At 35.1% G+C, this 25,525-nt stretch overlaps 1 protein-coding gene across 5 annotated transcripts in view; it reads right to left on the minus strand.

The window, feature by feature from the left end:
• Positions 1–25,525, minus strand: part of ANKRD28 (ankyrin repeat domain 28) — a 188,408-nt gene that overhangs the window by 134,189 nt on the left and 28,694 nt on the right. The window contains exons 2-3 of one of the 5 annotated variants that reach the window (XM_037061339.1): positions 21,616–21,725; positions 5,038–5,110 (exon numbers count right to left, since the gene is read on the minus strand). The exons of 2 other annotated variants lie outside the window; for them this stretch is intronic. In XM_037061339.1, coding sequence (XP_036917234.1) covers positions 5,038–5,040 — 3 coding nt within the window. In that variant the 5' untranslated portion in view covers positions 5,041–5,110; positions 21,616–21,725. The remainder of the gene's footprint in view (positions 1–5,037; positions 5,111–21,615; positions 21,726–25,525) is intronic. 2 more of the 5 variants (XM_037061340.1, XM_037061343.1) reach the window with 2 other exon arrangements.

Raw genomic sequence — 25,525 nt, forward strand, 5'->3', positions numbered from 1 at the left:
CAAGCTATCACTCCCATTTTTTATTCGTTCCACCTTCCTGCATGCAATCTGACTTCCATACGCACCACTCAAATAGAAATTGCTCTAAGGTCACCAATAATTATCTACTGCAAAATCTTCGTTTTTCTCAACTATTCTACAATACTGAATACCAATGGTCTTTATTAAACTCTCTTCTTGCTACCTCCATAAAAATTTCACCTTCATTTCCCAACCTTTTTTGGCCCCTTTCACTTAGCTTTCCTTCCTCCACCTGTACTTTATAACACTGGCTCTCCTTTCAGCTCATGCTTTTTCCTCCTGGTCTACATACAACCTCTTCCTAGACAATCTCATCTATTTCTATAACAGCAGCCATTACCTACATGATATTTCCAAGTCCTCATTTCTACTCCTAACTCCCCAACTCAATTTCCAAATGCTCAGCAGGCCATTTTACCTGCATATTCCATATTATCTCAGATTCAGCATGTCAAAATTCAAATTTATCATCCTTAGTTCACTCCCTTAAAAGTGTTGTTTTTCTGAAATTCTTAAGTTGGTTAATAGTAATGGCACCACCAATACACAGTAACCCAGAATATAAAAATAATTCTCTCTGAAAGCCTTACCTGACTGCATCTCCCATTTTTAGTCAGTCACCCAGTTCTAGGCATTTTGCCAAAAATCTTCCAGAACACTCTCTTCTCTCATAGTGACCTAGTTTGGACCCTGAAATTTCAGTCTTCACATGAGTTACCAAAACCACCTCCTAACTGGTCTCTCAACTCTTGGTTCTCCTTTCTCTACCTACCCATCCATCCTTGTAGCAAACATAGGTTCTTTCACAAGAATCTCTTCTTTTATGGAGTACACCTGATCCAGGCATATACGAGAAACTCAGGACTGGCCAGAGTACCACCTACCCACTCCTAGCCACATGTCTAGTTCAGAAAAGAACATATGATCAAAGCCTTCCTCAGGACTTTACTTTCTTGACAAGGCTATCAAGAAAGACACTTTCTTTTCTTTTGGGATTTTAAGCAAGGCCAATATAAGCTAAACTGCCTATAGTGGGAGGGGGGGGCAGGGAAGGGCAAAGTCTAAAAAGGGTAGGATGTGGTGAAGAATCTACTGTCACCAAGTTCTGGATCTAGCTCGGCCTGACCATTCCTATCACCTGGCCAATAAATTTCCTTTTGTGTTTAAGCCACTTTGAGTTGTGATGTCTGTCATTTGTAACCAAGAGTCCATATTAACAATTCTCTATACCACCCATTACTTTTCTAAGTCACAAACAAAATGTTATTTGCCTGCTTTTATTTAGTCAATTAAACTTCGTTAAAGTACACTGTATACTGAAGACATCCAACACTGCCTTGCCTTTTAAGTTTCCAATATATAAATGTACTTGTTGCAATTGAAATAGACCAGGTCATTCCATACAGCTGTGTCTTTGTACATGCTGTTCCCTCTGCCTAGAATGTTCTCTTCCTACCTTTTAACCACAAAATATATAGTAGGGCTGTATAAAATAAGGCTAAACAAATTAGACAGGGCTCAAATCATGAAGGTCCTTGAATGCCACCTTGAAGTGTGTACATTTTAACCTGCTGAATGATGGGGAGACCACTACAGAATTTTAAACCAAGAAACGACCATCAGATTTGTATCTCATAGGCCTCATTGTGAATGCAGTGTAAAGGGTAACTTAAAATGAGGTGATAGTAAAGTCAGAGAAAACAACAGCAGGCTACTGCAATAGTCTAAGCCAGACGCCACAAAGAATAATGAAAGAAATACAGTGGGACTGCTGTGGAGAAAAAATAGTGCCAACCACTATTGATAGCACTGGTTAAGTCTTTAAAAGTTTTTAAACTAGCATTTGTTCTTACAAGGATGTAGACATAAGAAAATAATGTGAGGTCTGCAAAAATTGACATTATCAAGATTTTACTAGATCACTGATAACAAACATTAAAAACCTAAATGTTGACCAATAAAGTGATTTAAAATATAGTATATGTCAAAAAGAAACTGAATATTTAGAAGCAAAAATGGTAAAATATAGGACAATACTCATAAAAATGTTAAGTTGAAACAGAATACATATACAATATGATTCTAATGATGTTAAATAATGAATTTTTTAACAGCAACAATAGATTAGTCAAATCAGTGCTAAGATTGTGGGTAATTTGTTCTTTCCTTCATAAGTCTACACATTTGTTTTTCTCTGAGTAACACCACTCCTTAGTCACTACTTTACAGGTAAGAAAAATAAGTCCTAGAGGGCTTAAGTGACAAAAGTTCACATTCCATAAATAATAAGAGGGCCAGAACTTGAACACTGCAGAGGTGAGGTCTCACAGTTAAGCAACAAACCTGCAAAGACAAAGCTATTTAACCACAGCTCAAGAGAACCTATAGTAGGTGGGCGCTTAATGTAGAACAAGCCTGTTGAGAATTTAAACTTGCTAGGTTACAACAGCCTCTGAATTCATGCCTCAAAAACTATCAAATAGGCCCTAACTGGTGTCACCCAGTTGGTTGGACATCATCCCTCAAAGCCAAAGGTTGCCAGTTCAATTCCTGGTCAGAGCACGTGCCTGGGTTGCAGGTTCGGTCCTGGGTTGGGCTGTGTGTACATGAGGCAACTGATGGATGCTTCTTTCACATCGAAGTTTCTGTCTCCCTTTTTCTCTCTCCCTTCCTCTCTCTCTATAACTAAATAATACAATCTTGAAAAAAAAATCAAGTAGCTAGTGAGCTGACTTTAAGAAGGTATAATTTAAAATGCTTGTTTGTACAACTTTGTTTTTTTATATAAACAATCCTTCAAAGAACAGAAAAGGAAATGACACTAGACTGGAGAAAGAAGCCTCAGAGAAACGTGTTAAGAGAAACTCATATTCCAGAGTTGACACTTATTTTGCCCATTGACATATAAGTGCATGATTTATTGCATCAGATTATTATTTTCTTGAATTGGGATCTCTACAACCTTGATACAATCCCAAATAAACTCTACAGATCTAAGTATTTAATTCATTCAAGCATGATAACTATTGAAAAGTCACTTGGCAACTAACAAAAAAGAATTTGAGTATCTGTGAAATAAAAGTGTTCAACCAAAGAAGTTTCTCCTACTGGACAGGAAAGAGAATGGTCATCAAGAACAACTTTAAAAGTCTGAATTATTTGTATTTTTTTCTAACACTACCAATTAAGACCATGTGTTTTATTTACATGCAATTTAAATTACAGTACCACCTAAAAAAATCAAAACATCTAAGGTGTTTCTAAGGTGGTAGATTAAAGATTATGTTAGAATATACAGTCATGTGTATAGCTCTTAACAATTTCATATTAAAGGATTTATTTTTTTAAGTAACTAATTACTATATATTATATCCAAATGATAGTTATGCTTCACTAGCTTTAGTGAAGCACAGTTAAAACTATGACCATCTGTATGACCAACTATACATCACTATTTTAATTTCACTGTTCTTTTTGAAGAATTTTTAAATGATTCCTTATGTAAATTTAGAAAGTTTGCAGAACCAATGCAAAAGCACCATCCAGTGGTAAAAGATGAAAATTACAACTTATACAGTGATTACAAAGCAAAAGGAGTGGATTTGGGACTGCCTGGTCTCCAACATACATTTCCAGGAAAGAAAAAAATAAATAGGCAATATGATATTGACAGTGTCTGTTATTTATTACCATTTTCCCAATCAAATCTTATTCTTACCATCTCAACTTTTCTTTTTCTGATGTGTCCACTCATTAACTAAATGCTGGGCTGAATTAGGATAGGAGTATTTCAAGATTCATCCAAAGCCTTTAACTGCACCAGAGATTAGAAAACCGGTTTATAAAGAAAAGAAATTGGGGGTGGGGGTGAATTTCCAATGGAATTCTAGTCAGTAAAAGCCATTCAAGGTAACAACAAGTTAGAGGCATATTTTTCTTTCCTTTTTTAAATTTGGTAGACTATCCTGAAAAGCCAGGTAAAGATTCACAATTGGTTAATTCATACAAAATTCAGAATTTCTAATGAGAGTATTAATCTTTGATAATCAAAATTATTCCAATTTGAAGAACAAAGTCTAATGTTTTCCCAACTAATCTGCTCCCTTACCAGTATACAGATGCATAAATACTTCAGCTTTCCATATAACAGCTTTCTAGTCACCTCCTGCTCTTTAAAAAATGTGTAAGAACAAATTATAACAAAAAAAAAATAAAGGTGATTCTTTGTTTAGAAACTACTTTGCATCAAGGCTACTTAATATCAAATGGTATCATTTGGATAATAAAATACTTAACAAAAACTACAGAAAGTTGCAGCCTGGTAATGGTAAAGAAACCACTTACTGGGTTATAATTTCTTCCTTTTTACAGAATCCTTCAATATGCTTGACTTTCAAAAAAGCCTAATAATCCCAATGATAATTAAACTAGCTTACATTATCTTCACTACTACCTTGAGTCTACCACCTCTAACTTTTATGAGTCTTTTCTCACTACTTTCACAGGAGTCACTCACATAATTAAGGTTTCCCAATGATTAATGAATGGCTAATCTAAATGTCTGTACCACAAACATGTAACATGTAAGAGAATTAGCCATGAGCAAGGTAAAGCTCATACAGCTGAATGAGAGGCAAATGAAAACATCTAGTAATTTATTAGTTTTTCAGGATAAAATAAAACTATTTGCAGTACCATTAGTTTCAGCTATTTAATATTCTCCTCTCTAAGCTACAACATAAGAGGACTACTAAATTAGATTTTTAAGCTCCCTCCAATGAAAATTTATTTTAATTATTAAGTAAGTTGCTACATAAGTTTTCCAGGAATACAAACAAGGCCTACCACACAAAGTGTCTACCACAAAGGATTTCGGCTGATACCAAGTATTTTTCACATACATATATACTTACATATAAAAGCTAAGTTTAAGTTATGAGGTGTAAATAGCAACAAACTAATGAATTACAAGAGCTGCCTATATTACTGCAGAGAGACCACCAGAAAATAACCTACCATAATAGGAATCCCCGTACTATTTTCCTCTGGTGGAATCAGTAGCTGTATTGTTTCAATTCCACTCTCAGGCCTGTAGCAGAAAACAGGTATCAAAAGCAAGAATATGCTAACACTAGCAATGAAGGGCTATGTTATAAAAATAACTAGCACCTTAAAACACTGAATTATTAAATAATATTAAAAATCTTACTAATTCAGAACTTGGTTTTACTGTTCTATCAAGAAAAAAATTATTAATCTGTATAATAAGATTGAGTTTTTTAAGGTTTTTATACATGAACCAATCCTTACTGTATTCTCAGAAGTGTTTCAAAAGTAGTGTCTTAGAATTGCTACCAAAAAGACATTCTCATTTTTAAAAAGGAAATTATTCAAATATATTCACTACCTAACAATCAAATAATTTCATAGGGATGTCTTAATATAAGAAACTATAAAGTATAAAATATCCACTCTATATAATTCCTGAATATTTAAAACATGTTCATTTTAGAAATACATAAATTAGAGAAATCACAGTATCTCCCAAAGAGAAACACTGGTAATTATTTTATAACATATATAGTAAATTAACTGTATAGTAACTTGCTTCTCCTCATCTTCCTCCACTTAACAATGCAGACCTTCACCCAATTCCTTAAATATTTCTCCAAAACACTTTCAATGATTATATATATAACATTACATTTAAAAGTAGTATCTTATTGTATTTAACCAATTTCCTAAGATTAAACATTTGGGTTGCTTCTATTTTTAAGTCTTTACCTCAGGATATGTTTATTGATTTTTAGAGAGAGAGAGAGAGAAAGGGGGGGAGAAGAGAGTACGCACAAGAAACATCAGATATGAGAAACATCAATTGGTTGCCTCCTGTATTCATCCACAACCTATGTATGTGCCCTGGCCAGGATTTGAATTCACCCACAATATTTTGGTATACAGGATGACACATCAACCAACTAAGCCACCCTGCCAGGGTTACCTTTTTTATTCTTAGATAATAATTTTTATAGGATCTTATGCCAAAATGGCTTGTCTTCAAATAAGTAAAATTACACCTAAAATATTCTGGAACCATTAATTCTCAGGTGTAATGGCCTAGGAAGAACAAATGTCAGAATTAAGTTCCCTGTATAAAAGTATGCTGTTGACCAAATTTCTTATTAGTCTGAATTATCAACTTTATTATCTTTGTCAATCACTGCTATGTTCTAACATGCCTTTCCAGTATGGTAGAAGATAGGTACCATCCTGTCCACTCTGGTGGATAGCTGTAGTTAAGGTTAGTTACAGTTCTAAACATAATGAATCTGTTACTCTCCTCTAGCCAAAACTCTTTATGAAAAAATTAACCTCATAAAAATATTAAAGGGCCATCACTACCATATTGATGTAACAAACAGTAATATTATTAATATGCCATTTGGTGGCAGCAAATACAAAAGAAAGCAAATTTGCCAAGCACTTCTATTTACTGTGTATTTACCAATACAAAGTCAATCTTCCTCTAAGAGTTTCAAATGAAAAATAATGCTTTGTAGGTTTAATAGTTATAGTTTAATCTTATGTTAATAGTCAAGCTCAAAACAATATCATGAACACATTCCTAACAAACTGATTGAAAACAATGGCTTTGTGCTACTACATCATCTACAATTAAATTTACAATTTGTCTCAAAAACTATGTGACCTTAATATTTATTAAAAAATGTAATTGTGATAGCTTTCATTTGTACTAATATATGTACATGAGTGGGAAAAGTAGGTTAATAATACAATTAATAAATAAATAATAGAAGTTTCACATATTCACAACTGTACCCTACTTTTACCCACCTGTGTGTATATCATGTAAAAATTACAAGTTTCTCACTCTAACCAAATCCAGCTAGCTTAGCTTCCCAACCCTTTGAATAACTTACTCAACAATCATTTGTTAATAACTATTTATGTGCTAAGTACAGCAGTGAACAAGAGAAATAATGTGTGGCTTCATGAGGCTCACAAAAAATCTCCCATATATTATGCCTTTTTCCAGACTTGGTATGTGGGGTAATAAAAGACCTGCTTGAAAACCAAAGTATTATGTAAACATATAATACACAAATATTATAGTTACCCTCTACATATAATTTACAATAAAAATACACAAAAAATTAGAGAAAGAAATACAAGAGGTTTTTTTTTGTATTATATTGCCTTAATGTCTTTCTCTTTTATTGAAATATCAAGTTATTTCAAAAGAAAGAATGTTTGGTGCCTTTAATTTACTGCTCTGTTTGTTCACCTCCTCAAAATATTAAGTGACTAAAATAACTGAATTACATCAAACTAAAAAACGTATGCAGAGTATTTTTCACACAGAATTACCACACAACAAAGTATGTCAATCTTTTCAGTTACTTATTTATAGAAAGCACTGCTAAAGTGCCTCATAGTCCAAGACATAAAAAAAGCAGGGGTTGGGATCATGACTGAATGCAAGCTGAGATTAAATTTGTTCATATACTGACGGATTAACCATGTAGTTAAACACATCTGAACACTGTAAAAAACCCAGTCTTCCACAGCAAGAAGGAGTTCTGTCCTATTTACTACAGTATAACCAGCCTGCTTTACTTATTAGCATACAACAGTGACGAACGATGTCATGCATGAACATTTCTCATACTGGGACTGGATCTTGGCAGCAGAATAGAATTTTAATTTTCTTGTTTTCCTGTTTTTGTCAACAGGATACAAGATTTTACAAGTTAAAATTAGCATTGGGAATTTCATTTGGTCCAACCTAATACCAATTATTCATGATATAAGTTCCTTGAGGGCAGGTACCTTTTCTTATTCTCCTCAAAATGCCCATCTTCTAGTAAGGGAGAAAGGTAAGTAAAAGCAAACGGCCAAGCAGTGCAATAAGTGCTCTGATAGAAGTTCGCGTGTGTATGCATAAGAGAAGGACACAGACATACACACATGCAATGCATTAGAAATCACAAGATATACTAGTCAATAATGAATGATCTCAGGAAAACTGGAAGTTACCTGAAAAATAAAATTAAATAGCATTCCTTAGCTTAGTGATCAATATACTGAGATGTACGTGTTTAAAGAAGTATAAAAATACTAGGAAACTAATGACTGATTACTCCCTAAGATGAAAAACAAGACAGGGATGCTCCGCTCCCACCACTCTCCTATTCAATATCCTACTCAAAGTCCTAGTGTTAGCAGGCACAGCTGATTGTCTATGTATAAAATCCCATGGAATCTCCAAAAAAGTTCCCAGAAGTAAATTTAGCAAAACCATAAAATATAATTATATTTCAACATACTGCCAAGAATTGGAAAAGAAGAAGTTAAAAGCAGTAGTATTTGTAATACCATCCTCAAAATTGAAATACTGATATAAATTTAACAAAATGTGTGTGGAATCCATATGCTAGAAACTATAAGATGTTGATAAAGGAAATCAAAGACCTAAATAACGGAAGAAAGATACCACATTCATGAATTGAAAGACTCAATATTGTTACAGTGTAAAATTTTCTTCCTTTAATCTATAGATTCAATGAAAACCTAATCAGTCTCAGTGTATGTGTGGAAATGAATAAGCTAATTCAAAAATTTATATGGAAAACAAAGGAACTAGAAGAGCTAAAACAATTTTTAGAAGGAATCAAGTTGCAGGTTTCAGACTCCTAGAAAGTTACAGTAATCAAGAGTATGGCAAGATGAAAGAAGAATAGACAGACAGATCTGATGGAACAGAACAAAGAGTCCAGAAGTAGAGCCACACACACGGTCAACTGATTTTTTTACAAAGGTGCAAAGGCAGTTCAACAGAGAAAAAAAGAAATTTTCCAACAAAATAGTCTGGAACAACTGTGTAATTCTTTGCAAACAAAACAAACAATAAAAAAAAATTTAGACATCTACCTAATATTATACCCAATAAAGAACTCAAAATGGGCCACAGACCTACCTAGATTAGATGTACAACTTGAAACTACAAAAATTCTCAAAGAACATACAGGAGAAAATCTGTTACCTTAAATAGACAAAGATTTCTTAGAGATGATATCAAAAGTACAGTCCACATATTAAAATACTGATTAATTTAAATTCATCAAAATAAAGAATTTCCTGCTCTTTGAAAGACATCATTGAGAATGAAACTATAGGCCACAGACTGAGAGAAAATACTTGCCAATCAGATACCATAAAGAATTCAAATAACTCAATAGGAAAGTATAATTTTTTAAATGGGGAAAAGATGTAAACAGTTTGACGCTTAACCAAAGGCACATTGACATAAAGATATAGAGATATTAATCACCAGAAAAATGCAAATCAAAGCACAATGAGATGTTATTACACACCTACTAGAATGACTTTCTATAAAAACTGATAGATAATACCACATGCTGGAGAGAATGCAGAGCAATTAAAATTCTAATACATTACTGGTAGGAATGCAAAATGGTAAAATCTTTTTAAAAAACAATTTCCAGGTGCTTATAGTTATTCATATAATTAATGTATAACCTAACAATTCTACTCTTGGGTATTAACCCAATAAAATAAAGACTCATACCAAAAAATCTGTCTATGAACATTTATTTATACTGGCTTATTCGTAATCTCCAAAACCTGAAAATAACCCAAACATCCCTCAACTAGAGAATGGAAAAATGTACTGTGGTAAATCCATATAATAAATACTATTCAGTTAGTAAAAAAGAAACCAATCAATGACTAAACATACCAACAACAGAGACAAATCTTAAATACAATATGCTAAGTGAAAGACTATATACTGAATGATTCTATTTTCTATGACCTTCTGCAAAAGACAAAACATTAAAGACAGCAAAGAAATACATAAGTGCTAGGAGCTGGGGACCTGAAAATGGTATAAATGCAAAAGAGCACAAAGAACATTTAGGGGTGACACAAGTATTCTGTATCTTGATTGTGGTGGCCATTACATGACTGTATGCATTTGCACAAGCTCACAAAACTACACTAAGAGTACATTTTACTCTATCTAAATTATACCTGAATTAAAAAAGAAAAGTAATAAACATATTAGAAGAAGCCAAAAGAATTTTTAAAACAATCTCATAAAATACAAAAACTGAAAAGACGTAAAATTTAGAAGACATGAAAAATTCATAAAGTTAACTATTTAAAAATATTAAATTTCTACATTGAAAAAATATGACCACAAAGTGAAACAAATGACAATTACAAGGGGAAAACACAATCCACTAGAAAAACAGGCAAAGAACATAAACAAGTAACAGAAAAGGAAACACAATATATAAGTATATTTATATACAATATTTCTATAATATTATGCATAAATTTATAAAGAGATGTTCAACCTAATGTGAGAAATTCAAATTAAAATTATATGGATATACTATTATTCATCTCTTAAACTGCAAAGATCAGGAAGTCTGAAACTGCGAAGGTCCCAGAGTGAATGACGTATGAATATAATCTCTGTGGGACTGCAATTTGACATCCTCTAGCAAAACTGTGAATGCGTATTTTTCTGATATGGAAATGCATTTCCACGATGTATTTTTAAGAGAAAAAGCAATTTAGATTACAATCTATACTACATGCTACCTTCTGTTTAACAAAGAAAGGAAGAGAAAACATTAGTATTTGCTTTTATTTGCATATAGAAACACTGAGGATACATGGGAAATGAAGTTATTTATTTGGAGTGGGTTGTACAAAGTGGAAGAAAGACTTCTCAATTATAGCTTTATGTGACTGAAATATGTGAAGGTGGAAGGAAAAAGGGAGAGGGAAGAAGAGGAATTTACCCTGATATATTTGCGCATGACCTATGAAGGTGTTATACAATAAAGAATTTGACTGGTTTTTGTCCTGAGTGCCTGTGAGTTTCTAAACCCTGGGAACTTCCTAAGTGACAGGTGAACAATCTCAGAACCACATCTAGGCTTATGCTAATGAAGTGACTCACTGTAGGCTCCTAGATTGTTCCAGATTGAGGCTGGCCATGCTGGAAAGAACCACCATGTGATAAGAGGGTCAGGGCTGTGGGCCATGTGATGTTAGCCTGACCACCTAAACTTCTGACCTCTGGGGAGGATAATGGGGCTAAAGATTGAGTTAAATCTCTTGGCCACAATTCAACACATCATTAAATTCAATATACCTATAAATTGAATGCCCAATAAATCATCTTGACACTGAATTTGGTTGAGCATCAATATACTGGGAGGGGGATGTGTCCAGAGGACATGGAAATTTCGTGTCTGGGACCCTCTTAGATCTCACCATAAGTTTCTATCTGGTGTTTCGATTTTGTTCTCTTGCTATAATAAAACTGTGATCCTAAGTATACCACTTTCCTGAGTTCTGGGAGTCATTACAGCAAATTATGGAACCTGAGGGAGCAGTGGGAATCCCAAAATTTATAGCCAGTTGGTCAGAAGTGTGGGTGGCCTGGGAACATGGAGCTGCAGCTGGTGTCTAAGTGAGGAATCTCTGGGAGGACCAAGCCCCTACTTGTGAAGTCTCCAGAACTGCATTATAGTAGGTGGACTGAAGCATTGTTTGTGTTAGCAAAAGAACAACTTAGATATCAACAGGAAACTGGGTACATAACAATGAAATACAAAGCATCCGTACTCTTTAAGTACTGAAGTAGAATAAACTCAAGATACTGGAGATAGAGAAGGCAAATAAAATGTACAACAGTAGACTAGTACACTACCCACTGTGTGAATGGTAAGGAGGAACAGATATCTGACTACAGAGTTTGTGAAAACTCTTTAGGGATAGAGAAGAAAATAATGGTCAGCTATAGTAAGGGAAACCAGATGACTTTGGGATGACTTGGCTAGAGGTGGAAGGGGCAATTTTTACATTATACCCTTTATATTCCTTTTCAATTGTGAACTGTTATTACCTGTTAAATTACAAAACCTGCACAGATGAATCAGATGCATACCAAAGGTGAGAATTACAACAGTGATTCATTCAAAAATATAAATAACTGAAGTGTATGAAGATAGATTCATTCTACTCTGCCAGCCTGTTCTCCTCCAACTCAAAGTTTGACAGACCAATTAAATTAAAAATTTCTGGAGGAGGAGCCTAGAAATTTGTACTTTCAAATAGTAATTCTCATTCAGAGCCAAGATGTAGAGCCACTGATAGAAACGGGTTACTAAATTTACAAAGCATTGTGCCAGCCAAACTGAGCTGATGCAATAAAAATATTCCCCAACCTAACTGGCACAAAGCAAATAATCAAGATATACCACTTCACAAATGGGAACATTAATGTAGTCACACAGTACTGCAGAGAAAATAATTTAAGAACAACCATCATTAGGTGAAAGGATGAAGCAAGATAGACCATGCTGACAACATGTACATAGATTAACATCATCACTAAGAATGAACCCTCATCATGTCTCACCTGCTATGAGAAAACATAAATTTGTGTTGTATATTCAAATCTAAGTGTATATGCATATATCAATACACCAACCTATAATATGTATGTCACAGAATAAGTTGATAGGCTATATGTATGTAGACATCCACTTATTATTTATACTTGACATATTCTTGCTTAAAAAAGGAGTGGGGGGCCTGGCCAGGCAGTTCCGTTCAGTAAAGCACTGACCCAGCAAGCTGAAGTTGCAGGTCTGGCCTCCAGTTAGGAAAATCCAAGAAACACCCAATGAATCCACATATAAATGGAACATCAAATCAATCAATCTCTCTTTCTGCCCCCCCGCCCTAAAATTAGTAAATTAAAAATATTTTAAAAATCAAAGTGGGACTCTAATCCCACTTCTAAATCTACCAATTTACAGAAGAAAATAGAGGAACATGCTAAAGGACATCAAGAGGATACAATTAACCAAGTTAGTTAGTATGCAGAAAAATCCATAAAACAAATAAATTTAACAATACATGGATTTTTTTAAGGGAAAGGGTACTGTTACAGACTTAAGAAAACAATCATATGTAACGTTCAAACTTTAAAAAAATTATTCTAGTTAGCTTTAAAAACACATCTGACAAAAAGAAAATGCAACAAATACTGATTTTGCTTCAAAATACTCCAAAAACATTTGAGGAATGGTAAAAATGTTGATAATTGCTGAAACTGGATAACCAAATTCACAGGAGTTCATTAATAATCTGTGTGACAAAATTTAAGAACTAAATTATATTTAAAAAATTTAATTAAAGAACATCAATTATATAGTGATATTTCAAAACTGAGTTTTTAGACTTACATTTCCTTATGATTCTGCTCACACATAACACTATTTTAAAAAGAGAAGTTTAAAAAAGTTAAAGTGGTTAGGTCCAACTTAGGTCTAAACTTTATAGCAAAGTGGAGACCAGCCAATTTATGGAATCTAGGAGATCTGATAGATCTAAATTAGAGTTCCTCAAAGCCACTACAAACATTTTAAGCCAAACGATTATTTGCTGTGGAGTCCTGTTTTATCCATCACAGGATGTTTAATTTCAGCAGCATCCCTGGAACTACCCACTAGATGTCTATAGCATTTCCTCTCTCCAAGTGGTGACAACCAGAAACATGTCCAGATATTGCCAAACCTGATCTATCCCTGATCTAAGCTGGTAAATTTTTTGAATGGTGAGCTTACTATAAAAAGCAAAAGGAACTTAATAGTATATTCCTCAAAACCTTCCAAAAACAACTTGAGTAAAGCAGCATGACACCAGCCAGAATCAGATAAAATATATTTTCCACGTTAACATTAACTCCTCACAACCATCCAAGGTCTCAAATATGTGAAAAGGTTCAATCTCTTTTAAAAATGTAAATATGTGCATTTCCTTATATTTAAATACAACATGCTAAACAAATTAGGCTTTTCTGGTGAAATCCATAGAGGCAGAAAGATTAGCGGCTGCTAAAAACTGTGACGGCGCAGGGAAATGGGTAGTAATTGCTTAATGAAAATGGGTTTTCCTTTAGGGGTGATGAAAATGTTCTGGAACTAGATAGCGCTAATAATTGTGCAACACTGTTAATGTATTTAGTGGCAGTGAAGTATACACTTTAAAATAGTTAAGTTTATGTTATGTGACTTTTTCCTAAATAAGAAAGAAAAGATAAGGTAGGTAGCTACTTACATTGTTTTACCACAGTAGATCTGAGAAAGGCACAACAATCAAGTAAAAAAACATTGAATGTAACACTGGATATGAAATCTACTCCTTTGAAAATTAATTCAGATTACATATCTAAAGTGCAGAATGGTAAAAATCAACTTGATGAAATATGATGCAACTGTTAAAAATTACAATTAGGAAGATTATGTAGCAACTAGCCAAAGCATGACAGAAATGAAATGAAGCTGTTTCCATGTTGTATATGGAAGCTTCATCTTCTTAATAATAAGTATCCTTGACAAAGATATTTTTATGAAATAACAATACAGTTGGTGTCATTATGAGGAGTCATGTTAATACATGTAAAGCATCTAGCAAAACGTATTTTGCTAAAAGCAAAGGTTATAAAACTGCATATATCCTCTGTTTTGAATTATGTATACTCATTCATTCCAAGAGTTACTGACTGTGTTGCTACAATGTGTTAGGTGCCGGTAATAAAGTGATAGCACAGCATTATTCTAAAGGAGTTACAGTTTTAGTAAAGGAGACAAGAACACACAAAATTTGTTTATGATAAAAGGATATAGTACAATGATAACTAGGAAAGCCCAGGTCTTAAAAACAGGCACAAAGGAAATGTTTATAAATACCTAATTAATGAAACATTATACAGCCAGAGAAGCATGACTAGCCCACTCTAGTGTAGCAGGGTAAACTGAATGTGTGTGTGCATGCATGTTCTCAGATTTTACTTCTGTCAGGATGATTGTCTTTAAACAAGGATTTGGACAAAAAAGACAAAAGCCATTTGTAATAAAGAGGGCAGGATGCAAAGCTGGCCAGGATGCAAAACAATAGAAAGAGAGACATTACAGGTTGAAATATAAATTGATATAGCCTCTGTGGAGGGCAAGTGACAAAAGCTAGCAAAATTATGAATGTATATACCACTGAGAAAGATCTCCAAAATATACGAATGGGGGAGGGAGGGATACCACAATAAAACATGCTGCCATGTCTGTTAATAGGGGGAGAAAAATGAGAACAGATTTGTATATGCCTGTCTTGTCTTCTGTAAAATCTGTATCACCAATACCCAACTGCATACTCTCCTCTGCATCACAGGGCAGAAGTCCGGAACTGCATTTCCCAGAACCCCTTTTCCCAAATGATTCAAGGATAGCACAGGCCAATGAAGGGCATTCATGCAAGATTTACTGAAGAAAATGAGAACTATTATCTGATACCATCTGTGAGTAAATGGACAGGAAAACAACAGGCATGAAGTTTGAAGTGGCTGCTGGGTGACTATTATCTGTTTTTTTCCAGACTTAATACTGTACAGCAGATTCCCAAATAATGTCATTTCATTCAACATCACTTTGTTATAATGCTGATGACATGCCGTAAGAACTTAACCATTGATATCAATTAGCGCATGGTAAAAACGGTTTCATTATACAACATTTCACCCCATTTCCGAGAGCCTATCGACAACAGTAAGCAAGGACTTATAATACAATGTCAATTTTCCAAAGTAAATCTACACTTCCAAAGTAGTAATAGTTAAGGTCAACAGTTTCACATGGCAATTTGAAATTTTTTAAAAAGTGTATAGAATACCAAAGGATAAAGAGTTAATCTTCAAAGAAAATGAACTTCACACCATATACAAAAATAAAATTCCAGGTGGGTAAAAAACTAAATGGACAAAGATACCACAAATTTTTAGAAGAAACAAGGTATTTTTAGGAACTTGATGGATTTCTTACACAAGTAAAAGATACATGTGATTATATGACAATTAAAAATTTCTGAACAAGACCCCATAAACCAAATGAAAAGATTAGCAACATATTAACATGTATATATACCAAAACCAACAAAAAAATCATAGCATACACACACACACAATCACTGCCTTATAAGGGCTGAGGGGTAGAAATGAGCAATTCACACAAAAAAATTTCATTGGTCAAAAATATAAAAATATAGCCAATCTTACCAGGAACCTTGATTGTGCAAATTAAAACAAGATACTTCGTCATACCCATCAGATTGTAAAAACTGAAGTCAAACTGAAACAATTATCAAGTATGAAAGAGGCAATATAACTGGTACAACCACTATGGAGAAAATAAAAATCACACAGCAAATGTGAACGTGTTTACATATCCTATGGCCCAGCACATCTACTTCCACACATCAACTTCAGGAAACTCTGAAACGGGCACAACTTTGAAGGAGACACACGAGAACTTCTACTGAAGTACTATCTGTAATAGCTGAAAGTGGGGAAACTACTTAATTGCAATATGTTAGGGGAATAAACTATGGTTTATATTTGTAACACACCACAGCAATTATAACAAATGTATCAATAGGGATAAATTTTAAAAACAATGTTACAAAAGACACATACACTGTCTAAAAGTTTAGAAACACCAAAAAATGGCACTATGTATTGTTTATTACATTTTTATGGTTATGTCAATATATTATAAGTACAAAAAATACTATATTAACCTGCAAATTGGTTTACCTAAGAAAGGATAGGAGTGAGGCTCTCTAGCTTTACATGAAACTACTTTATTCTCTTTTTTTTTGCAACTACTTTATTCTTTAAGAGACACAAAACAAATATGGTGAAGTATTAACATCTATTTACTCCTGGTGATAGGTACTTAGGTTTCTACTGAATTTTATTTTATCCTATGTGTCTAAAAATTTCAACCTAATTAAAAATATTTTTCAAGGAAGATTTTTCTCCTTGACTTGACTGTAGAAGATGAACATAAATGGGGAAAAGACCGGATAAAAGAAGACTGGTCAGAGAACTACATTAATCCATGGGAAAAAATGACAGCAGTATGAACCAAGATTATGAAAGTGGGAAGGACAGAGAATCAGGACTAGAGATTTCTCCATACAGTTATGCAAGCCTGGTATGCTTAGGAGTCATCTTCTTTTCTTTAAGATCTCCTATATTGTTGAAATGCTTGTGCATATACACTAAACCAAAGTTTTAAAAAAAAAAGTCCCCCCTATGTCAGTTTGATTTAGGGGGCTGTCTTACAAAATTCAAGTTCAATTACGTTACCTCTAGTCAATGAACTTAGGCTACACTTATACAAAATTATTTAGTAAAAATCAAAGCCTGGGAGCTTCTGTCCAGAAACTCTAATTTACAGTATTATATGTGTGAATTGCTCACACAATGTACCAAGGACACATGCTTGTCAACTTGAACCGAAACTTGTCACTTTTACTATTGTGTATCATATAAAACAGGCAGCTCACAAAGTCTAAAATTTATCATCTATAATCATCACCAGAAAAAAGAGTCTACAGACATGGGCCTCAATAGTCAGTTATTAACACTGGATCCAAACAGAACTATAGGCCAAAACATGGCACATTCCAAAAAAGATGTACGAACAACTAAAAAGTCAACCCTACCCCAAAACAATGTCTTCGTACACATAATTTAAATCCAAGAGTATCCTTTCATCAAGACTAGTATTTCAGATGATTCCCTCTATGTGTGCACGCATATATATTCACAGTAACTTACAGCTAGATGACAACACAAACAGACCCAGCTCTGATGAAGGAAGCAATGCAGGCCCAGAAGTCCACCAGGTGACCACTGTGCTTCCTTCCACAAACATGAGCAGTAAGATCCTAGGACCCTGAGAAACGCCATATGAAAAGTCCCGCTCTTAGTCAATTTCCTTCCCAAAATATGCTAAGCCCTGGCAGTCATTTGTCTGTGTAATTTTTTTGTTTAAATACTGAGGTAACACAACTTTTAAAACAGAATACTAGTTTCTTTCAGGGTTGTCTGTTTATCAACATAAACTGCCTTAAACAGAGTTTATTTTTTTAAAAAAATATAAAAGAAAGGAAGAGGGGAAAAAGCACCCACTTTATCCTCTGCTCTACTTGTGCTTATGCAGTTTATTTTCAGTTTGTCCTTCAGAAACTCCACACACATCTTTTTATTACATTGGGTAAAAGTAAAAATAGTTCGTTTCTCAGTAACTCCAAGGTAGAGAAAAACTTATCCTGCCTTTCAGAATCATTCATTTTTTAGAGGCAAAGATGTAGGTATTATAACCTGGGCTATCCAGCTGAAACAACACTCTCTGGGTATTGGTATCACTGAGTATAGTTCCATTCGTGACTAATATGAGGTCTGTCCAGAAAGTATCCAGCCATGCAACATGCAAAACAGACATTTATTTGAGATACAAGATATGACTGGGCCCCCTTTTTTCTGGATCATAATCATAGACCCATGATTACTCTCTGGTTATGACCTTCTTGAGGTGGCTCATTGATAGCAGTCTGAATCAAGTCATTAGTGACTGTAGCACGATGTTCCTTCTGCTCTGGTAGAAGAAACCATAGAACAAGTTTGCCATGACATGTTTCATGCCAAGATCCTGCATCAACATCTTAGACACAGTAGCTTCTGGAATCCCCATATCAGCTTCCAGTTCTTGCAAGATCTTTGTTGACTGTAGCTGGTACACATTCAAGATTATCAGGTGTTCTGTTTGTTTTAGGCCTCTAAGAACATGAATAATTTTCAACAGATTCTTGACTATCTTTCTTTGAAGCATCTGTGCCACATTTTTATTTGTGCTGCACTCACTGCATCATTCCCCAAAACCTTCTGCATTATCCACAGTTTCCATGGAGGAACATTCAAGTTTAATGCAAACTCTGATGCACATTCATTGCTCTACTCACTCAGTCATTTTGAATGTGATGGCCACAACTCAATGGTGTCCGATCCACCCCAAATGACCAGCACAGTGAAGTTGTCATTGTTTATTCCAGTCCATCCTCCTAGGCTGCCAGGTTACAGGGATGCCATGCAAACTATTCCCATTAAATTAAAAATGGCTACGCTTTTTCTGGACAGACCTCATATTGACCTATTATCATTTCTGTCAATTTTCTTTTTAGTCCTTTATAGTCCTTTAGCCCATTTTTTGTCTTTTGTTTCTGCTCCTAACATGTCTTTTATTTGATGAAGCCAGATGCAACTGTGATTTCTGAGTTATGAACTACCAAACAGGTAATCAATCACTCTCCAGTAGCAACATGAAATGGTTATATTTCAGAGTCAGAAAAGATCTAGGGTTAGCTCTGTTACCTTGGTAAAGTCACTAAATCCTTCTGTACAATAATGCCACTTACCTCAAAAATTCATATAAAGCACTCAGTACTCCTGAAGTACTTAATAAACATAAAATCCTTCCCTACCTTTCTCCTCCTTCCTCCTACTGTCTCAGAGTAGCTCCTAGGTCCTTTGTCTTTAAGGATCAAGACAGAAGAGCAGAATTTAGGAGATTAAAGGGAAAAAATCTTTCTAGATCACATGAAGATTCCTCAAGAAATAACCACAGGCGCAGAAGAGAGGTATGAAGAACAGGCCAGTGCTCCAAGCATGACTCAACCAAAAGACCTCTGCCTTTGTCATAAAATACTGGTAGGAACAACAGGCTTCATGTGGTAGAATGGATATGGCAGCTTTTGAAACATGAATTCTGAAAACCACCAGAGCTGACAATCCCATCTTCCCCCAGTACAAACACATATAATACAAAAACTGTACCCTCAAAAGTCACTGACTAGCCATCTTCTTCAATGGTTCCCTTCTCCCCTGTCAGTTGGTTTGACCAGGACGCAGCCCTCACAGCCACATCCCATTTGTCCAAAGTGACCAGTGCTGTTCAAGGCCCAATCCTTTGTGCTTCTGCAAAAGGGGGAATTTTTGGAAAGCTACTGGGGATATCTCACAGTAGAAAAAGGGTGGAATAACTAAATCATGGCAAGGGAAGGAATGCACATGAGCATCAGGAATAACTGGAACCAGGCATTCAAACAGCCAAGACACTTGATAGACAATGGGCATCATTCTCTCAGTGCAGACCAGTATCTTCCAAAAACTGGCAAACATGAACATGGACAGCTCTCAAGCACTGCATCTTACTACACCACAGAGAAACGATTCTCTTCTCTGGCTTCAGTTAAAAACTCCCAGGGAATTCTGATTGGGCCTCTGTGAAGGGAGAGGGCGATGACCAAGTAGTGAAGGACTCCAGTCAGTCCTATTCAAACCGTGTGGTAAGCAACAGCGAGATGGAGAAATAGAACCCGAAAGTAAGAAAGTACTAGTCCCGTAAGATACAAATGTGGTAGGTAGGCCCAACAACATAACTATTATTGTGGGACAATAAAAAAAAAAGCACTTTTGGGAATCAAAGACATCTAGGTTAAAAACTTTAATCAGCTGGTAATAAACCTTGGGCAAGTTATAATTGGAATTAGTTTCCTCACCTAAAAAATGAGACTAAAGTAAGATTTAGAAAAAAAAAAATCACATAAATTTCCTAGTGTAATTCTAGTACATAACAGGCATAAAGAAATGTTCTATTAGGTCATTAACTCATTAAATCTCACTGTTTTCACCAGCAAAGTTAGAGATAACAATGTTTACATACTCTCTGTATTAAGTGTTTATTAAAGTTCCTGGCATATAGCACAGGCATTCTCCTATGATACAGAACTATATAGAACTTCAGAGGACTCAAACCGACGCTTGATTATCTGCAGGAATAAGTCTTTTACATTACTTCTAAACTAGAAAAGTTCTTCCTGATACCAAGCTGAAATCACTTCCCATAGTTTTCACCCATTAGTTCTTAATTTGGCATGATAAAAGTCCATTCCTGCTTCCCCATGGCAGGCCTCCTAATATTTAAGGCAACCATAATGCCTCCCATTCCCCTACTCAGGTTAATTTTCCCAGCTGCACATTCCTATTTGCCTTAATTTTTCTATATAACATGCACTTATTGCCAGAAATGTGGTAATTCGGATGTGGAATAGTCAGAATTGAGGCCTCCTTGTCACTTCCTTTGCACCAAGCACTATACTACTTTTTCTCACATGCGCTGATATGCCAGCAAAATGTACAACCCCCCCCCTTCCATCAATAACATGCCTCTAGAATTAGTTCTTTGAAAGAACAGGATCTTACATTTCTCCCTATGTCTGACTTGTTATCTGACCATAGCAGCCTATTAACATCAATTATCTTAGTTCCTTAATCTGTCATCCAAAGTCTTGAACTGATATTCAATGATATTACTGGTTCTCTTCCAAGTTTACAACACAATTATGTGTCCCTACTCACCCAATAACTAAGTTAGAGGGTGGTCATATAATTGGCTTTAATCAATTAAACATAAGTTGAAGCAAAGTGACAGAAGCCTTTGAAGCCTGATATGCAATTCATCAGATTCCTTTTCTCGTACCACCAATACAAACTAACTCTTCATGAGTAGTGCTTCACCTCCCCTAGAAACAAATAACTCTTTTAAGTAATTTATTCTAGAATCTCACCTGAGAGCCACATCCAGCTCTATAATCTTCCTTCTTCCCCTTTCTGAAAAGTGGAGTAACCTTTCCCTGTCTCTAGTCTTCAGGCACCTCTCTCCTTAACTCCACAAGGCCTGAAAACATAAAAAGTTATTTAGAGAATTCATTTTCAAGTTTCTAAAACCCAAAAATATAATTCATTTAAGTCAAGAACTGTTCTTATTTATCTCTGGACTTTACTTTCCTGAATCTATTAAATCTCATTATTTTGCTTAAACCCAAAGACTGACGCATGGCCCGTCACAGGAATCTTTTCCTTCAGATGTAAGATTTACCTTCCCATACAGAGCTATTCTCAGTATCCTGTGCTATTCATCTGCTGCTTAAGATTTATTCAACATTTACCAAGGACCTACACTATGTATGACAACTGCCTGATCTGAGACATGATCTCTGCCCTCAAGGAATCTGCAGTTAAAAATGTCAAATGAATACCAGTGGAGTGGGTAAGAGCAACAGAAGGGATCTTGAATGCCCTACGTAGTAAGCAGCATAATACAGTGCTTAAAAATATAAACTCTGAAATCAGGTGGTTCTAGGTTGAGGTTCTAGTGTCATCTTCCTCACCTATAAAGTGGAATAACTAACAGCAAAGGAGTTTTCAAATAATTAAATCAGAGAACACAATGGACTTAGCTCTATTTAATACTAATACTATCCTGAATATAATGGTTAATAATTTTAAAAATTGACACACGAATATGGCTAATGATATTTATATTTTACAAATATTATGATTTGGATTCAGTAGCAAAGGAATAAAGAAAGGGTGAGTCTATAGTCCAGAAATACAGTTAAAAGGCTGTTGCAGGAACCAATGATTAAGATAGAAAGAATGAGAGAAAAATCACCAAAGGGATTAGTCCTAGCTCTTATTAATAATGGTATAATCTTATACAAGTTAATGTCCTCTCCAGGCCTCAGTTCTGTCGTCTAAGATTTGACCTAGATGATTAAAGTTCATTTCCAATGCCACACCTCTTTTAAATTACTTCACTTTTTATCTCTGTATGTCTGTTGCAGGCATCTCTTATACAAATACCTTTAACAACAGAAACAAAATCTCCAAGGAATAATTAAATGTTAACAATTACCTTCAGATGCAAGCATAAAACATAAAAGGCATGAACAATGTCAAGGACTGGAAAACTGCATCTGTGATTAGGCTTACTTTGAGATAGCAAAAAAACCCACAAACCTGTTACAAATGTAGAAACTGAGTTAAATTTTCTTTGAAATGTATACTATCTTTACCATTTTGTAAATAACAAACCCAGAGCTTTCTATAGAATAACATTAACAACTTCCAGGATATACTTTCCATAGTAAATCTCTGGATAAACAAGTTTCTAAATCATCTAATACCATTTTCAATTTAATCTCTCCATCGGTTACAACAAATGAGAAAAATAAAAGGCATCCAAACTAGAAGGCAATCTGTCTTTGTTCACAGGCAAAATGACCTTACATGTAGAAAACCCTACATATTCCACTCACAACAAAAAAATAATAGAATACATCCAACAAAGTTGTAGAATACAAAAATCACATATGGAGGGTTATCAGTGGGGAGGGGAGAGAACGGGGGAAAGGGTACAGGAAATAAGAAGTATAAATGGTAAGTACAAAATAGACAGGGAGAGGTTAAGAATAATATAGGAAATGGAGAAGCCAAAGAACATATATGTACAACCCCATGGACATGAACTAAGGGGGAGAGTGAATGCTGGTGAGAGGGGAGGTACAGGGTGGAGGAAAATAAAGGGGAGAAAAAAGTGGGACAATTATAATAGCATAATCAATAAAATATACTTAAAAAAGAAAGAATACAAAAGTTCAACCAAAAAAAAAAAAACCCAACTTTTGTGCATGAAAGGACACTACCAATGGAGTGAAAAAGCAACCTATAGAATGTGAGAAAATATTTGCAAATCATACATCTGATAAGAGATTTATACCCAGGATACAAAAAGAACTCATAACTTAAAAGCAAAAACAAAAGAAAACCTCATTTAAAAATGGACAAAGGACTTAAACATTTTTACAGAGATAAACAAATGACATTAAGCACATGAAAAAAATGCAAATCAAAAATACAACAAACCACTTCATACTCAATAGGTTGGCTATTATAAAAACAAACCACCTGGAATTATAACTACATTATAGAGAAATCATCCTGAATAACCAACTGAACACTAGCTGGAAAAGCCTTATAACCAAGGACAGAAAGAAGAAACCACTTCACCACAATGAGACTGGTAGGGAGTACAGGAGACGTGAGAGGGCTGGTTGGGCTCCCAGGACTAGCAGCTTAAGTTTTGGAGGGGATATTTTAGCAGCCAGGGGGGATCCCCCTGAGAAGTATGGGGTAAACCCCAAGCTGGGCTCCCTAGTCTACAGCACCAAAACTAGAAAGGAACCCAGGTAACATCCAACTGTGAAAAGCAGTGGGGTTTCTGTCTGCCAGGGAGAGATTGGCTAGAGACACAGAGAGCCTCTTATAAGGCCGACGCACAAAATTTTGTTTGCAGCAACTAACCCTGGGCTCTGGCACAGGGAGGGCAAAGTGGACCAGACACACTTGAGAGGAGTCTGGGCTGGTGGTTCTGGGGAGAGAACTGAAGGAACAGGTGCCAGGTTCCTTATGGTCAGTCATTCCTCATACTGTAGAGGGCATCTTTCGCAGGCAGAGCACTCCTCTCAAAGTGGCATCAATTCAAGGGGAAGTAATAGCCCTGTTCTCAGGAATTACTCTCCCCATCTGGTGGAACTTAAGCTGGGCTGCTAGGTACAGCTTTAGGCTATATAAATGATTAGTTTAACAACTAAGGCAAAAACAAAAACAAAACAACACAGAAGCAGCCAAAACAGTAAAAAAAAGAAACAAAGCCCAAATGAAAGAGCAGAGTCCTCAAAAGAAGAACTAAATGCAATGGAGGCAAGCAATTTATCAGACAGTTTGGAGTAATGATTGTAAGGGCAACTAACAGCATGAAAAAAGATATAGAAACCATAAAAATGACCAGTCTGAAATAAAAAATGCAGTATCTGAAATACATAATACACTGGAAGGAACAGCTGTACATTAGATGAAGCAGAATCAAATCAGTACTCTAAAAGATAAGGTAGAAAAAAACACCCTAGCAGAGCAGCAAAATAGAAAGAACTTCTTAAAAATATGAAGACAGCTTCAGAAACATGTTAGACAACATGAAACACAACATCTGCATTATGGGAATACCAGAAAATGAAGGGAGCCAGCGAGGGATCAAAACCTATTTTAAGAAATAATGATGGAAAATTTCCCTAATCTGGTGAAGGAAAAAGTCACACAGGTCCAGGAAGCTCAGAGAGTCCCAAACAAGTCGGACCCAAAGAGACCTACACCAAGAAAGACACATCATGATTAAAATGAATAGGCATAAAGACAAGGAGAGAACACTAAAAACTGCAAGGGAAAAGCAGGTAGTAATCTATAAGGAATCACCAATTAGAGTGGCATCTGATTACTCTACAAAACATTTCAGGCCAAAAGGGAGTACCGTTGTTAAATATTCAAAGTGATGTAAAGCAAGGATCTACAACCAAGGCTACTTTACCCAGCAAGGCCATCATTTAAAGTACAGGAGCAATAAGGTGCTTCCCAGACAAGAGAAAGCAAAAAGTGTGTTAACACCAAATCTAGACTGCAACAAACACTAAAGGGCGGAGGAGGAGAAGAAAGAAGAGGAAGAAAGAAGGCGGAGGGGAAAAAGAAGAAAGGAGAAAGAAAACAACAGAGGAAAACAGTAACAATAAAATGGCACTACATATACATCTATCAATAATCACCTTAAATGCAAATGGTTAACTGTTCCAACTGAAAGACACA

This window comes from Sturnira hondurensis, unplaced genomic scaffold (genome assembly GCF_014824575.4).
Source record: "Sturnira hondurensis isolate 20B ecotype Veracruz unplaced genomic scaffold, ASM1482457v3 Scaffold0013299, whole genome shotgun sequence".
Classification (NCBI taxonomy): domain Eukaryota; kingdom Metazoa; phylum Chordata; class Mammalia; order Chiroptera; family Phyllostomidae; genus Sturnira; species Sturnira hondurensis.